Here is a 17,146-nt window from a genome sequence, read left to right on the forward strand (position 1 = left end):
ATCCTGGCACGTGCACAGAGATGATGATCAAGACTGCCTTTCACGACACCCTCTCTTCCCAAGTTCGGGCCCGCACCCTGGGCCTGTCTAATGCACGTCCTCGAATTCCTGACCCACAGTCTGCTGCCCTCCACTCGTAACTGATCTAAGGTCAGGAGGAGGGTGTGTGTGTGTGTGTCTCATCGGCACATGGAGCAGGTCTGCCCAAATTTTTACACCTGCCCTACTTCCTAACAGAGACGTATGCACACGCACACACGCGCACACACACTCACCCCCGTGCAGCAGGGCAAATGCTCGGTTAGCATATGCCCAGAAACCACGGGAAGAGAAAAATGTCTAAGTATATAAGGAACAAGGTAAGAAGTACCTTTTCATTAAAGGGGAATTGAAAACAGCACCAGCCAACAAAATTAAAACTCTTTAAAAATTAGTATGGCTCTTTTATAAAAGATATAAATAAATACACATACACAGAAATGAGATTTGACTATAAAACAGTCAATTAACATAAAAGAAAAATGAGTCTATTTTTACTTTATACAATTTAATCACTTCATTTTACACTTTTCAAAACTCTAAATTTTCAAAAATTTACACTTTTGGACCCAGCACACCCTGGGGTTTTATGTATTGACCAAGTTGTTCTGCTCCAGACATTCAAGTTCAGAAGTCGTTTCCTTGCACATTCATCTATTTCTGTTTAAGAACAAATAAGGAGTCTTTTTCATTTCTTTTACTGAACATAATTACTTTTATTATAAATTTATTAAATCACTTTGGACCCAGCATGTCCTTAGGTTTCACCCACTCATCAAACTGCTCTGCGGTGAGAAAGCCAAGTTCAATAGCAGTCGCCTTTAAGGTGGATCCGTTTTTGTGCGCCGTCTTCGCAATCTTTGCCGCCTTGTCATATCCTGAAGAAAAAAATAAAAAAGGCAATGTAGGAATTCATACTGAAATCTGGTTTTCTAAAGCAAAAGGTAATCATTTACTCAACTGAGGCTACTGATCTCAAGTAACATGTTTAATCTTAAAAAATATTTAACAGAGGGGCGCCTGGACGGCTCAGTGGGTTAAAGCCTTTGCCTTCGGCTCAGGTCATGATCCCAGGGTCCTGGGATCGAGCCCCTCATCAGGCTCTCTCTGCTCAGCAGGGAGCCTGCTTCCTCTTCTCTACTCTGCCTGCCTCTCTGCCTACTTGTGATCTCTGTCTGTTAAATAAATAAATAAAACCTTAAAAATAAAAATTTAACAGGGGCACCTGGATGACTCAGTCGGTTAAGTCTCCAAATCTTGATTTCAGCTTAGGTCATGATCTCAGTCATGAGATCAAGCCCCTTGATGGCTCTACATTCAGCATGGAGTCTGCTTAAGATTCTCTCTCTCGGGGCGCCTGGGTGGCTCAGTGGGTTAAAGCCTCTGCCTTCGGCTCAGGTCATGGTCTCAGGGTCCTGGGATCAAGCACCACATCGGGCTCTCTGCTCAGCGGGGAGCCTGCTTCCTCCTCTCTCTCTGCCTGCCAAATAAACAAAATCTTAAAAAAAAAAAGTCTATCTCCCCTTCTGCCTCTGCCCCAGTTTATGCAAAATAAATAAAATCTTAAAAAAAAAAAATTTAACAGTGATTATCCTCAGACCTGTGACTTCTGATGCAGCCTAAACCCTTTACTTTTCATAAGTGAGATAGGCTTAAACATACCTCATTTTTTTTTTTTTAAAGATTTTATTTATTTATTTGACAGAGAGAGATCACAAGTAGGCAGAGAGGCAGGCAGAGAGAGAGAGGAGGAAACAGGCTCCCTGCTGAGCAGAGAGCCCGATGTGGGACTCGATCCCAGGACCCTGAGATCATGACCTGAGCCGAAGGCAGCGGCTTAACCCACTGAGCCACCCAGGCGCCCCCTGCATACCTCATTTTCTATAACAGATTTGTTTCTACGGGCAGTTGGCCAATTTAATCGTCTTTGGGTTCCCCTGTGTAGCTCTCTGGCTAAATGCTAATGTACAATAATTTTTAAAGGATCAAAAACATATTAGCCCATCTCAATACTACACTGAGAACAACTCCTATCTTCACAGGGGGAAGAACAAAAACACAATATAGCATCAAGACATGAAAACATACTTGTAAGTAGTAGATATACGTGTTTTTTCCAGAAACATGTTTAACTGGAAGCAAAGATTCTACAAAAGCATAACCAGCTAGGTGTCCGCAGTGCCCCCAGCAGATAGCAGTCCCGTGTAGGAGCTGTGAGCACTGGCTCTGAGGGGGGAAGGGGTGGGGCTGGGGAGGGACGCACCTGCCAGGTGCTTCCAATACACTTGCCGGTACTTTGGCCTCATCCCAACATCCCAAGCATAGTGGCAAGTTTTAGCAGAAATCTATTCTCATACCAAACACCACCACCAAACATATCTGTTTGCCTAAGATATTTGCTTCTGGAATTAACAAAGGCAGGGACAGCTTTGAAAGTTGTCTTAACACAACTAAAAAAAGGTCAGAAGGCAAAAACAAGAAAGAACATAAAAGACTGTCTAGCTCGCTCAGCGTGTGTGTTTGGTTCAGGTCAGGATCCCCTGCTTTTTTCCATCTCTCTCTGCCCCTCCCCTCTGCTTGATCTCTCTCTCAAATAAATAAAATCTTAAAGAAAAAAACAAACAAACAAAATGAAACCGACAAAGGAGGAAAAAAACCCCCAAATACCCCCAGATCAGAGGACTATGGTCAAAGGGACAAAAGCCTTGAGGCAACACGATCGTCAACACGTCAAGTGACGTGCTGTTGGCATGGACCCATTAACCACCCATGAAACGAATTATGGGCAATTTCAGTATTCACCTGAACTGGCGAGGCTAAGCTTGTTGAAAAGGGCATTTACTGATCAGAGTAACTTTAAGAATTTTCATCAGATGGTCAGGGTATTGTGTGGCCTTATACTGAGGACGTTAGAGTCTAAGTCTTAACGCTAACCGTTCAGCTCTACTCTTCAGGTTCCACAAATCCCCATCCCCAGCCAGCGTGGTCCACGAGTGCACAGAGAACCCAGGACAAGCAGCTACAAGGTTCAGGCTGCAGCAGCAAGGTGCAGCTTGCCCATTTATCCTCGTATGGCCTTTGGCTCACAGAAATCTGATTCCAAGAAAGACCAATTAATCACTTGGCATTAGGAGCACTTGTAACTTTTTTTTTTTTTTTTTTTAAAGATTTTATTTATTTATTTGACAGAGAGAGATCACAAGCAGGCAGAGAGGCAGGCAGAGAGAGAGGAGGAAGCAGGCTCCCTGCTGAGCAGAGAGCCCGATGCGGGGCTCGATCCCAGGACCCGGGGATCATGACCTGAGCCGAAGGCAGCGGCTTAACCCACTGAGCCACCCAGGCGCCCCGGAGCACTTGTAACTTAAGTGTTTATTTATTTTTTTTTTTTAAAGATTTTATTTATTTATCTGACAGACAGAGATCACAAGTAGGCAGAGCGGCAGGCAGAGAGAGAGAGGAGGAAGCAGGCTCCCCGCAGAGCAGAGAGCCCGATGTGGGGCTCGATCCCAGGACCCTGGGATCATGACCCGAGCTGAAGGCAGAGGCTTCAACCCACTGAGCCACCCAGGCGCCCCGGAGCACTTGTAACTTAAGTGTTTAAAGTCAAATGTGAGAGAACGTTTCTCACATAAGCCTTTGGGTTCCCCTGTGTAGCTCTCTGATTGAATGTGAAAGTACAATAGTTTTTAAAGGATCAAAATATTACCAATCTCAATTCTACACCCCAGAACAGGCTACACTGCATGTCACAGCTACATACATATATGATATATACAGATATATATCCTATAAATATTTGAAACAGTCAAATGAGCTCTAACTTTATAAAACAGAAATTACAGCTTGATGTAAAGCCAATAGTAAAAAATCTGCCTTGAAAGTTCGGCATTATAGAAGAGTATTTTAAACAGCAACCATATCGTGCCAATGACTGTATCATAACTTAGTATAAAATAGGAAATCGAAGAATATGTTAACAACCTCAGCTCATCAGTAAGAAGGTGGGAAAAGGCTTTCAAGGCACCATAACAATGCAGCGAGCGCCTCCAAACCTACGGGCTGAAACTGTGTGTTTGGTAAGGACCACTCTGGTCAGTCCCCAGTCTAAGCAGGTATGTTTGAATTTACACAATAAAATATTTATAGTTCTGGAAAAGGCTTGCAATGTAAGACTCATGGTTTTAAATATAGTATTTACATTTTCCTCCTTTCCCTATAAGCAATGAGTACTACTCCTTTTCTTCTGTCCTTATTGTAACTCCCTATATCTGAACTGAATCAAAGAACAAAACCGAAGTGTAGTAGAGCAGCTAGAGAAGGCAGAAAAATGAGCTCATCCCACACTGCTAACCAGCCAGTGCCATCTAGTGACGCTACCCGGTGAGGAGAGCTTTCCCAGGTAGAACATGCAGAACATTCAGCCTCTCAATACCACTGAGATCTGTGTTAATTTTGAACTGCTGAGCTACCACATTTCAAATGAAACGAAGCTTCACTGACAGCATATTAATATATAACAGTGTCTTTCAACCCAGTTGCAAATATTTTGTGAGATTTTAATAAACAATGCCCGAAAGGAATTTGCTGTCCACCTTGATCCAACAATCTCTTAAAAATATTTTAGCTTTTATGCTAAAATATTTTATGCCATTTTGTAGTCGAAAATGGCATAATTCCCAAACCTTACCTATATGAGGATTAAGAGCTGTCACCAACATCAGAGATTCATTCATCAGCTTGTTGATCCTCTCTGTGTTGGCCTGGATTCCCACGACGCAGTTTTCAGTGAAGGAAACAGCCGCGTCCCCCAGCAGCCGGGCTGAGTGTAACACGTTTTTGATCTGGGACAGGAAAGGTGAAGTAGAGAGGGAGAGAGAGAAAGAGGGGTTTAATGAGCCTAACTTTTGTGTCCCATAATATATATTATGCGCTGGTTCCTAAATGAGTATGTGTAATTTGATAAACATGGAACACTCCTGTGGTGTATAAAGCACCATCCCCCAGAAATAAATGTGAAAGAAATTATGAAGCTTTGAGGACACGGAAATCTCAAAGACGTAAAAGCCATAAACACAAACAACTGGAACCCAAGACCTGTAGTGTGAAAGAACACTGAGTGGTATAATATGTTAGCATGAAGAGAAAATTCAGTTGCAGGAATTGGTGAAGTCCTATTTGATGGAAGGGACTTAGATAACTAGAGATGGATAAAGAATCTTCTAGAAGAGAAGCAAAGATGCAGAGGTTAGAAAGTTCAGCCTGTCTGAGGCAGTCAGTGCAGAGAGGGCTTCCCAGGTCTTAATGGCCATCATGTTATTAATGCTTAACAAAACAAATATTCCCCAGACCCTTTAAAATAAACTTTCACACAGTATTTAAAATGGGCAGAGGACATGAACAGACATTTCTGCAAAGATGACATCCAGATGGCCAACAGACACAGTGCTCCATATCACTCGGCATCAGGGAAATACAAATCAAAACCACAATGAGATATCACCTCACACCAGTCAGAATGGCTAAAATCAACAAGTCAGGAAATGACAGATGCTGGCGAGGATGCGGAGAAAGGGGAACCCTCCTACACTGTTGGTGGGAATGCAAGCTGGTGCAACCACTCTGGAAAACAGCATGGAGATTCCTCAAAATGTTGAAAATAGAACTGCCCTATGACCCAGCAATTGCACTACTGGGTATTTACCCTAAAGATACAAACGTAGTGATCCAAAGGGGCATGTGCACCCGAATGTTTATAGCAGCAATGTCCACAATAGCCAAACTATGGAAAGAACCTAGATGTTCATCAACAGATGAATGGATCAAGAAGATGTGCTATATATACACAATGGAATACTATGCAGCCATCAAAAGAAATGAAATCTTGCCATTTGTGACAACATGGATGGAACTAGAGCGTATCATGCTTAGCAAAATAAGTCAAGCGGAGAAAGACAACTATCATATGATCTCCCTGATATGAGGAAGTGGTGATGCAACATGGGGGCTTAAGTGGATAGAAGAAGAATCAATGAAACAAGATGGGATTGGGAGGGAGACAAACCATAAGTGACTCTTAATCTCACAAAACAAACTGAGGGTTGCTGCGGGGAGGGGGGTTGGGAGAAGGGGGGTGGGGTTATGGACATTGGGGAGGGTATGTGCTTTGGTGAGTGCTGTGAAGTGTGTAAACCTGGCAATTCACAGACCTGTACCCCTGGAGATAAAAATATATGTTTATAAAAAAAAAATTTAAAAAAACCCATGAAATCAGTTAGTTCGCTTTAGAGGCTTTTTTCCCTTTTTTGTAACATTTCCAACATATATAAAGATATATCTGCATCCTACTCTCTTTTGGGTCTAAAAACTCAGGGTCTGAAAAGTACAGTCCCAAAAATGGACTCCAGCAGAAGGCTCAGAACTTCAAAGTTTGATTTGGCACTAATGATTTTAATATGAGGCAAATGCTGGGGCGCCTGGGTAGCTCAGTCAGTTAAGTGTCTGCCTTTGGATCAGGTCATGATCCCAGAGTCCTGGGATCGAGCCCCACATTGGGTTCCCTGATCAGCAGAGAGCCTGCTTCTCCCTCTCCGCCTACTCGATCCCCTACTCGTGCTCGCTCTCTATCTCAAAGAAATAAAATCTTAAAAAAATGTATAAGGCAAATGTTGATTACCTTGATGGATTTTCTATAAAAGACAAAAAATAGATTTTGTTTTTAAACAAAAAGATTAGCAAGACATTTGTTGCACATCTATATTGCCAGACAGCCGGTATTTCCTGGAATCTGTCATGCAAGCAAAGGCTTAGATGTCTGAGTTCTGCTTTGGCTGGGCTTATATTTTTCATTAGATTGTACATTTCACGAGGGCAAAAAAAAATGTCTTGCTTATTGTTCTATCACTAGTACCCAATATGGTGCCCAATATAGATTTGAAAAATGCATTGAATAAATATTCTTAATATTTGTCATTTGCCTGTCTTTCTCAAATTAAAACCAGACTTTACACCAGATGCAAACTGGTAATAAGCTTCCAGTGTATTTTATATACAACACTTTACACAAATAAAGCACTCCAAAGGATGGCGGTTCTGAAGCTGAGGAAAGCAGATGAAAGCTAAAGATGACGCACCCTGCTGCATCTTCATGAAGAGGAAGATAAAGAACAGATTTTAGACGCACAAATGTTTTCCAGGTATGTGGAAAAGGGAAAACCGATGAAGGAAAGCCAGAGGAGGACAGGGAAGAACATCGGAGGAGGGTGCTGAGGAAGCCAAGGAGAAGTGTTTCAAGGCCAAGGTCAGATGTCACCAAGTCTACAGGCCTACATGAGTTCCAAATGACCAGAAGAATAATTCGAGGACCAGTCGGGGGCAGGAACCGGGAGCAGTGAATTTGCCTTAAAGTGAATGTGGGTTATCCTTCTAAGACACCGGAGTTTGAGACAGGGTTGAGGGACAGCTCAAGGAGACCTGACTTATTTCTAGCCACTGGCATCTCCCCCACTGGGTGAGGGACAAGGAAGAAACCCACACCCTATTTCCAGACTTTTTCTTATTAAATAAGGCAAACCATCAAATCACTTGAGCTAAAAGTCACCTAATCAAATATCCAGGCTGAATCTTCTAATACTAACAAATACTTGACTTCCAATTGCTACTTACATCATCTCAGTACCTAACATGAAATCCTAGAAAACTTTATGCAAGAAAACACAAGACAATTAGCCTTCAGTCAAAAAACGTTAAAAACTGAACCTCAAACTTACCATCATTGGCTTGAAAACATTCAACTCAAAATGTCCATTGCTGCCTCCGACCGTGACAGCGACGTGATTCCCCATGACCTGGGCAGCAACCATGGTCAGCGCCTCACACTGGGTAGGGTTCACCTTGCCTTCAAAAGAGCCACCAAGGAAAGAGTCCACGTCAAACGTGCTCATGGTGTCGAGTGCCAGTTAAGATTATGTATCATGTCAACTGATCAAGAAAAGGAGGAAATCTAACTTCATTAAATAAAGCAAGTCCCCCGTCATCAGGGCTGATACAATGAAACCAATCAAGAGAGAGGGATGGGTGGCCCCAAACCGTGACCCACTGGCTCAGGGGCTCCTGAGTAATGAGTACCCACACCCACACCCACACAGGGAACGTGGCCCTCCCCGTTTCCACAGCTTTCGTTCACTGCAGAACGCTGGAGCTAGGCACTGAACACCCCGTGGGGAGTGACGCAGCCCCTGGCCTGCAGAACCTGGAGGCCGGGGGGAGAGAGCCAGCAATTACAGCACAGGAGGGGTAACCACAGAGACGCCGGCCGCAACGGGAACACTCATAAAATAAGCACCGGGCTGACTTTCGGGAGACTTCTCAAAGCGGACATGAAGCAGAAATTCTCCTACTCATCCTGTCTCCAGAGCCCCATCACCCTGGGAGCACCCCTCTGTCTAAACCAGACACCGCAGATGCCTCCGACCAGTACAAGGCGACACGACGGAAAGGTTACTTCCTTATCTGTGAATCTGGGTTTCTCTTTTCTAGGCAATCACTTCGAATTTGCCGGCAACTAAACTTACATCATTTTCCAACGTAAACTATGCTAAAACCTCATCTCTTCTCGTTCTATACACGTGCACCGATTTCAAAGAACCTATAGTCAGGTCTTTCTCACTATTAAAAGTCACCTTGTCAATTTTAGTTGAACCTACAGAGATGAATCTTGATCCTGTCACCCGGTGTGCTGCTGTTTCCTTATCCGCTGACGTGAGCCACTCGTACCCCGTGCCTTCACCCTTGGTCACCAGTGAAGCAGTGAAGGGGCAGAACCCCTCAGCCTCCCGTCTGAAGTCAACTCATTAGTGTCACTCCATCATCACTGTTCACCCACTACATTCATCTAACAAGGCTACCCACATGTCCCCAAGGGACTCAGTGACTGTCATAGGAGTCTGTAAATGACTCGCTAGTGCCTGTGTCACTTCCCTTACCTGACAGGCCAAAACCCAAAGCAAAAAATGAACTAACAGGCAGTTGGAAGAATTTGTTTCTATTCAACCCATGCTGATCACTTTAACAGCTCGTTTCGGGGTTCTTCTGGCTTTGGATTATAAAAGATGGAACTTACACATTCGCTCATGTGGGGAACCAAAATGCACGTGCTAACTCATTCTCTCTTCCTGTATTGCTGGGTGGTGTTCCCAACTCGGATCATGGGGGGCCCGCACACATTCTGAAACGAGTGTGCAACACACGTCCCTATCCGTGTTTGGGATCAAACTCATGCTCAACACACGGAGACGCGCTCTGTTTATGAGGCTGCCCGGGTTCTTGCCCAGCTGCAATGCTCAGATTTACCAGCTAGGTCATTACCTGGCATGATACTGCTTCCTGGTTCATTTTCAGGCAAGATCAGCTCTCCCAGACCTGAGCGGGGACCAGAACCCAGAAAGCGAATATCGTTGGCGATCTTCATCAGACTGCAGGCGCTCGTGTTCATGGCTCCACTAAGTTCAACCAAAGCATCATGGGCGGCCAGAGCTTCAAATTTATTTGGAGCAGTGACAAAAGGCAAGCCTGAAGAAAAAAAATATATATCTATGAGTTAACAGGTAGAATTAAATGTTGTGTTTTTTTTTTTTTTTTTTTCTAATATCTGTGAGTTAAACAGAAAGTTCTAGGACACGAAAAGCAAACACAGAAGAAAAATTTTACTTCAAGAAAAAATGATTATCTTCTGATTCAAGCTTTGTCTAGGTTTAAGTCTTGAACAAGCAGGAAGAATCTGGAGATACTAGCGTGTTTAAAAGATAAAGAAACAAGGACAATAAAAGAAATGCACTGAAAGAAAAACACTATTCTCCTGCGAACATGTGTATGATGCCTACTACTTCTGAGTAAGGAGGAAAAGGGGCTAAAGTTCATTTTATTCCACACTCTTTTACTAGTACAATTGTTTCCCATCTTAGGCTGTCCTAGTGCCTCCTTTAGCCGGGACCCTGCAGACCCCCTGAGATGGCAGGGGGCCAAAAGGAGTTAGAATTTCCACTGTCGCCTGTGTTCAAATTTTAAAGATCACATATTCTAATTCCTATAATACAGTTCTTCTCAATTAAAACTTGACTGAAAAACCAATCTCCACTAGAGACCATCTAATTATGTCTGCCCTTTCAGCCAGTAGCATCTATCTCTTCAGAAGAGTTTTCTGGAGATGACAACTCGGCTGTAATAATAGTTATTATCGAGAACACAGCACTCTCTCTACTAAAGGAAAAACAAGATTCAAAAAGGTCATTAACTCAGAGAAATGTCCCAGTATGATACAGGGAAAAAAGAAACTAAGCCTGTCAGTATCTCAACATATCTACCATTGAAAGCACTGTGTGTCAACCATCTGCTGATTTTGCCTGCTTTGAAAAGGGTATTTGAAACAGCTTTAAAGGGAAAATGACTGAGCATCACGATGACAGTAAACAAGCCAGCACTGACAGATTTAATTGCACACCGTATGAATCATAGATGGGAACCATGAAAGGCAGAAGGATGAATACTGTTACTTCTAAAACAGACATAAAACATGTTTGATGGGAAAATATTATTTTTTAGCTTTAAAGTCACAAGAATTCAAAGCAGAAAATATAGACCAGTGTAACGAAGAGGAGTCGGAGTTCATATTCCCGCTGACCTGTGAGCGCGGCCACTTTGGCCGCCACCTTCTCTGCAAAGCCGATTCTAGTATTCAAGCCAGTGCCCACGGCAGTGCCTCCAGCCGCAAGCTCGTAGACCCTTGGCATGGCGGCTTTTATTCTCGCCATCGCGTATTTCACTTGTTGAACATAACCACTGAATTCCTGGAAAAAGAAGGAAATTAAGGAGAGAACATGTGATTTCTTAACAGCTGACAAGTGACTCTGACTGTGTTGAACAGAAGTTCTTTTAAATATGTTCTTATAAGTTATGAGCTACCAAGTGCCATGTGTACCATTTTAATTCATACGATGATCAAAGTACAAGGAAGAATGAGGATTTATAAACCTATAAGGTGGGATGACACCACAGAGGGGAACATGCAGCCTGGTTAACTGTCTTCTTTTAACAGAAAGCAAAGAAAAACAACACAGGAAATAAGCTTTATTTTTTAAAGATTTTATTTATTTCTGCAAAAGAGAGAGCAAGAGATAGGGTGAGAATGAGCAGGAGCAGAGGGGAGGGGCAGAGGGACAAGCAGACTCCCCACAGAGCAGGGAGCCAGCCCTACATGGGACTTGATCTCAGCACCCTGAGATCATGGCCGAGCTGAGGGCAGACATTTAACCAACTGAGCCACCCAGGCACCCAGGAAACAAGCTTTAAGAAAGAATTACTTTAGTACATTAAATTATTAGTCTGTTTGCAGGTGATTTTTTTCTTGTTGTTATATCCCAGACAACGTCAAGAAAGAAAAAAAAAACCCAAAAAACCCTGAATTGTCTCTCCAGACAAGTGCAAACAGACACTTTCTCCACACAATTTCAGCTTAAAAACCTAACAGAGAACAGGAGGCTGAACGGCCCACTGAACAGCACAAGCAGGTAACAGGCCACAGTAAGACTAGAGCTTCCGGATGCAAGTTAATTCTGCTATTACTGTCACAGGGTTCCCAGAAAGACATTCTACAAAGGTAGCCACAGAATGTATTGTCTGAACAGGACAGGGCCCCTTTTAAGAATTATGCTGAAACAATTTTAAGAATTATGCGGGGTGGGGCACCTGGGTGGCTCAGTGGGTTAAAGCCTCTGCCTTTGGCTCAGGTCATGATATCAGGGTCCTGGGATCCAGCCCCACCATCAGGCTCCTGCTCAGCAGGGATTCGGCTTCTCCCTCTCTCTCTGCCTGCCTCTCTGCCTACTTGTCATTTCTCTCTGTCAAATAAATAAATAAAATCTTTAGAAAAAAAAAATAAAGAAAGAATTATGCAGGGACAAAAGGCATAAGCCAGAACTCAACCAAGCAAGCTAGACTATATGGTTACACTAAAGCTCTTTTCCCTGCTTAAAAACATGGAAAAACCATGAACAGTTCTGATTAGTATGAGGATATCTTACTGTTTTAAAGAAAACATTTTAGAAGCTGTAACCCCTTTCAGGTAGACCAGATCCATCCAACCTAACGTCACTAATACATAACCAGCTGGGTGCACTGAAGAAGTTTCTTTTTATTGGGGAAAACCTGCATAAACTCAAAAGGCAATTGCAATCAAAGCAAGTGTAGGTGCTCCGGTAAGGTGAAGTCCACCAGAAAACTGTTGCTGACGTAACAGGGAGAATGATGATTTTACCCAGGCGGCTGTCATGGCCCCAAGAGACATTAGCTCCGTGGTTTTCCACCATGTGACACACACGACAAGGAAAACGTTAGAAACCCGAGGGCCCCTGCTGCGCAGAAACCATGCCAGGCACTAAGACTCGCTGCAAGGAGAAGAGGCTTCAGGGACAACAGAAGGCGGGAGCCCCTTCTCTCGCGGCACCCGTACTCCCATGAATCATTCTGTTTTCCTCTTCCCTTCCGTGTTGAAATTAAGCTAAGCAATCAAGCTTCCTGCGGTGCTCACGTGAACAAAACTATAAATGAGCCTTTTCAAGTAAGCAGCCCCGCTCCCCTCGCCGTCACCTGATACTGCATCTGGGCAACTCACCGTTCCCGAACCACGGGAGAGTTTTACCATCAAAAACCATTGCCTGGGGGCGCCTGGGTGGCTCAGTGGGTTAAAGTCTCTGCCTTCGGCTCAGGTCATGATCCTGGGGTCCTGGGATCGAGCCTCACATTGAGCTCTCTGCTCAGCCGGGGAGCCTGCCTCCCCCCCTCTCTGCCTGCCTTTCTGCCTACTTGTGATCTCTGTCTGTCAAGTAAATAAATAAAATCCTAAAAAACAAACAAACAAGCAAAAAACAAAAACAAAAAAAAAAACATCGCCTGATTCCCTTCGTGTCCTTCGTGGTGCGTGCTACTAGACATGCTCTGAGGCACTGATCAAGAAACACAAAAACACTTTCTGGTATTTGGGGGAAGAGAGTAATACCCCTTCCCCATATGGCCCAAAACAATCTTACAGGTAGACAGGCCTTGCTTAATCAATTTAAAAGTAATTTTTATAGAGCCTACTCTGTACAGTAAGAGACAAAGGGAGACAGGATGATGGTCCTGGGACGCTGAAAGCGGCGGTGACCGCTAACGCCAGTATGTCCTTATTACTACGTGTCGGCATGCTTCTACACCCTTCACGCGAACCAAAGAGAACCTCACAACTGGGCTAGGGTACAGATGTTATTTTCCTCATTTTAAAGCTCAAAAAACTGAGGAGCAGAAAAGCTCACTAATTTTCCCAGGGTCCCACAGTGTGTACGTAGCACAACTAAGCTCTCAACCCGAGCCGACTGCCGAGAGACTGGCTCACTGTCCTCACGCTGTGCTCTTCCCCTGAGAATCTGTCAGGAAAACTACTGACGGCTTAATGCAGAAAAGTCTCTGCCACTGAACTGTTACAACCTGGCCTTTTATTTTTTATTTTATTTTATTTTTTAAAGAGTTTACTCACTGATTTGACAGAGAGAGAGAGAGACAGTGAGAGGAAGACAAACGGGGGGGGTGGGGATGGGAGGGGGAGAAGCAGACTCTCTGCTGAGCAGAGAGCCCGATGCAGGACTCGATCCCAGGACCCCAGGATCATGACCCGAGCCAAAGGCAGACGTTTAACGACTGAGCCACCCAGGCGCCCCGAACTTGGCCTTTTAAACAAGTACGATTTAGAGGGTAATATGCTGGCCATCTGTACCAATCCCCAAACCGAATCAACAGCCGCGCTCATCTACCTGCCCGAGGGTGAGAGGAACAGCATCCTGCGTGTGAGTACGCCCAATTTTGATGATCTGGGCAAACTCTTTAGATTTGGCATGGAGAGCATCGTGTAGCTTCTGGAGTCCCGGCAGGAGCACGTTGTGGACCTCTATGGCGGCGGCAATGTGCATTGCTGTGGGAAATGTGTCATTTGAGCTCTGTTGGAAAATTTACAAAAATGGTAAAATGTTACATCAGAAGCAACAAAAAACACACGTGAATGTCTCCATTAAAAACATCTCTAAATGATTACACGAAACTCATGTCTTTAGTGCTTAATGACACTGACTTGCGGCAAGACACAGCTCACTTAAGGTTCGAGAGCAGCAGTCGGGCTTAATAAGCGCAGGACTGTATCATATATGCCACCTCCTCTTCCATGCTATTAGGATAACTGCTAGTAAATGGTAGCAAACAGGAAGGACAATTAACAAGTACATGTAAGGATATCTTGCAGTTACCGATAGTCTTTTATTAAACTTGAGCAAAATTCTTGTGAGGTAGTTCATCACTTTAAAAAAGAGGAAACTCAAGCTCTCAAAGAAATGGTGTGACTTGCCAAAACAGTTAGGAACTGGCAGAACTGGGACCGAACCAGGAAGTCCATACTCCACACTCTGTTTTCAACTGGAAACCCTATACTTTTAAATTATTATGCTACTTTAAAAAAAAAAAGTGTTATTTTTATAGGTTTTTACTGTGGAAAATATCAAACCATTTCCAAGAGCAGAATGAATGGTACAAGGAACATTCACGGTGTACACCGATCTCACTTGCCACACAGCGCCCCTGACTCGTACACACGCGATTACTCTCACTTGGATTTCAGACTTACAGTATACATAAAAGAGAAATTTATATATTTAAACACAAGTAATAAGTTTGAAAGATCCTTCATACGGTAACCTTGTATGAAAAAGCTTCCCCATTAATACTTTAAAATAAATTAAATTACACCTAGCACCAGATCCTAATTTCTGAATATTTTCCAGTGAGATCCTCCAAGAGTTCCCTGGCAAAATGGGCACTGGCGGGGCCCTGGGGCAGGGAAGCGACAGCATGATGGGCCTGGAGCATCTGGTAGAAGAGAGTAGAGAACTGCTTTAAAGCAAGAAAAAAGGAGCAGGGGGAAGGATAGGGATACAAAGGACACAGGAGCCGACGGAGAGGACTCCCAGAGCTAGAACAATCTGAGCAACAACGTAAGTGATAACAGTATCAGATTAGAGCCCTAAGAGTAAAATAAAAATGCACAAATCCATGTTGATATACATAAACAGATACATAAGTGCGGAGGTAGAGAGAAGAGGACAAATCTTCTTTACGGAAAAGTTCCAATTAATAGAGCACAAGGAATGAGGGGAGTACAAAACCTTAGCGTCACCACTAAGACATCACAGTCGTAACTGCTATAGGCCAGATCTACTAGTGAACGATAAGCTTTGTGGACAAGTTTAAGGAGAAAGAGGGTATTTGTCCAGCACCATAACTACTTATTAATTCGGTGTTGATTTTAGTACATGACCAAAAATTCCTTGATATGCCTCCCCTCACAAAGTGAAGTTGAAGGGCAGTGCCCGAGCAGAAGCAGGCCTGCGTGGCTCACTTCTAACAGAAAACAGAAGGTGGAGAAGCCCAATGGCCTAAACAAGGGTTGAAGTTCACATCACCAGTCCCAAGTCCTGGTGCTATCATGTACCCCAGCCGTGACGCAGTAAGAGGAGCCCTTCCCTTCTGAACAGTTTTCCCAAAATCCAGAGTCTCCACCTGATCATGAGAAAGCATCAAACAGATCCAAACCAAGGGATTCCACAAAATACGTGACCGCTACTTTCCAAAGTGTCAAGGTGACAAAAGACGAGAGTCAGAGACTGGAGGAGACTAAGGGAACACAGCAACTAAGTGCAACATGTAATGTGGATTTTATCTTGGAAGAAAAAAGATGTTGGCAGAAGACTAGGGCCATCCTAGGAAAGTCTATCTAGTTGAGGGTGCTGTATACCAATGTTAATTTCACAGTGGAATAAACGTACCAGGGTGAAGAAAAATGCTTAAGGGAAGCTGGGAGAAGGCTATACAGGAACTATGTGTGAAGTACCTTTGTAATTCTTTTATAATTCTAAAATGATTTAAAAATAAAGCATTTTTGGGGCGCCTGGGTGGCTCAGTGGGTTAAGCCGCTGCCTTCGGCTCAGGTCATGATCCCAGAGTCCTGGGATAGAGTCCCGCATCGGGCTCTCTGCTCAGCAGGGAGCCTGCTTCCCTCTCTCTCTGTCTGCCTGCCTCTCTGTCTACTTGTGATCTCTGTCTGTCAAATAAACAAATAAAAAAAAAAAATTAAAAATAAAAAAAATAAATAAAAAATAAAGCATTTTTAAAAAACAAAACAATATAAATAGACTTATATACTAAATTCAGGTTCCCCAATAGGGATTTTTATGAAGTTTAAGACATAGACCTAGGATTTCTAAAAGAAATAAGAACATAACAAGAATTCTGGAACACTGAAAAGAAATAAAATGGAAAAATATATACTTCAAAGAAAAAAAAATGTGGTATATGGACTTTCTTCATCTGGATTGAACCTGAATTTTGAAAAGTAGCTTTAAAATATTTTATTTTTACTACTCAGACCTCTGTTGAAATAAGCCCTTTAAATTGTGAGTTGTTAAAATAAAATCAAAAGAAAATGCCAAACACACAAACAAACAAAAAACTATCAGTCCTTTCCACTAAAGAATGTAAGCCAAATGAACCTTCCTTGTCAAAAAGCTAATTCTTGTTTTACAGTCATAATCTCAGGCATTCTTTTCAATTTATAACAAAGAAAAGATCATATACTGACCTGGCTTTTATTAACGTGATCATTGGGATGTACGGGTTTCTTGCTACCAAGTTCACCTCCTAGCATTTCAATTGCTCTATTGCTAATGACTTCATTTACATTCATATTTGTCTGGGTTCCAGATCCCGTCTGCCACACCACAAGAGGAAAATGATCATTTAATTTACCTTCGGCTACCTGCAGGAAAAAAGGTTTAAAAAATGGATTTTTAAAAATAAGAAGTATTCGCTATCCATTTAGCTATTGTGATCAGCTATGATTAAGGAGTCGCCTATCAAGTGCCGTTCTAAAGATGCTCACTTTTCTCATACGCTAACTGATTTACAGATGGTGCCGCACAGCTCGTGCTTGTCCAGCGACTCCAGGCTTCTGCATCCTGGGATGGGTTGGAGCCCATGC

The 17,146-nt window shown here is 43.1% G+C and overlaps 1 protein-coding gene across 1 annotated transcript in view; it reads right to left on the reverse strand.

The window, feature by feature from the left end:
• Positions 1-452: 452 nt before the first annotated feature.
• The window catches only part of FH (fumarate hydratase), a 28,736-nt gene continuing 12,042 nt past the window's right edge, over positions 453-17,146 (reverse strand). The window contains exons 4-10 of the mRNA XM_059146702.1: positions 16,748-16,924; positions 13,878-14,060; positions 10,715-10,880; positions 9,403-9,606; positions 7,806-7,933; positions 4,727-4,880; positions 453-917 (exon numbers count right to left, since the gene is read on the reverse strand). Of these exons, the coding sequence (XP_059002685.1) occupies positions 775-917; positions 4,727-4,880; positions 7,806-7,933; positions 9,403-9,606; positions 10,715-10,880; positions 13,878-14,060; positions 16,748-16,924 (1,155 nt within the window). The 3' untranslated portion in view covers positions 453-774. The remainder of the gene's footprint in view (positions 918-4,726; positions 4,881-7,805; positions 7,934-9,402; positions 9,607-10,714; positions 10,881-13,877; positions 14,061-16,747; positions 16,925-17,146) is intronic.

Source organism: Mustela lutreola, chromosome 14 (genome assembly GCF_030435805.1).
Source record: "Mustela lutreola isolate mMusLut2 chromosome 14, mMusLut2.pri, whole genome shotgun sequence".
Classification (NCBI taxonomy): Eukaryota; Metazoa; Chordata; class Mammalia; order Carnivora; family Mustelidae; genus Mustela; species Mustela lutreola.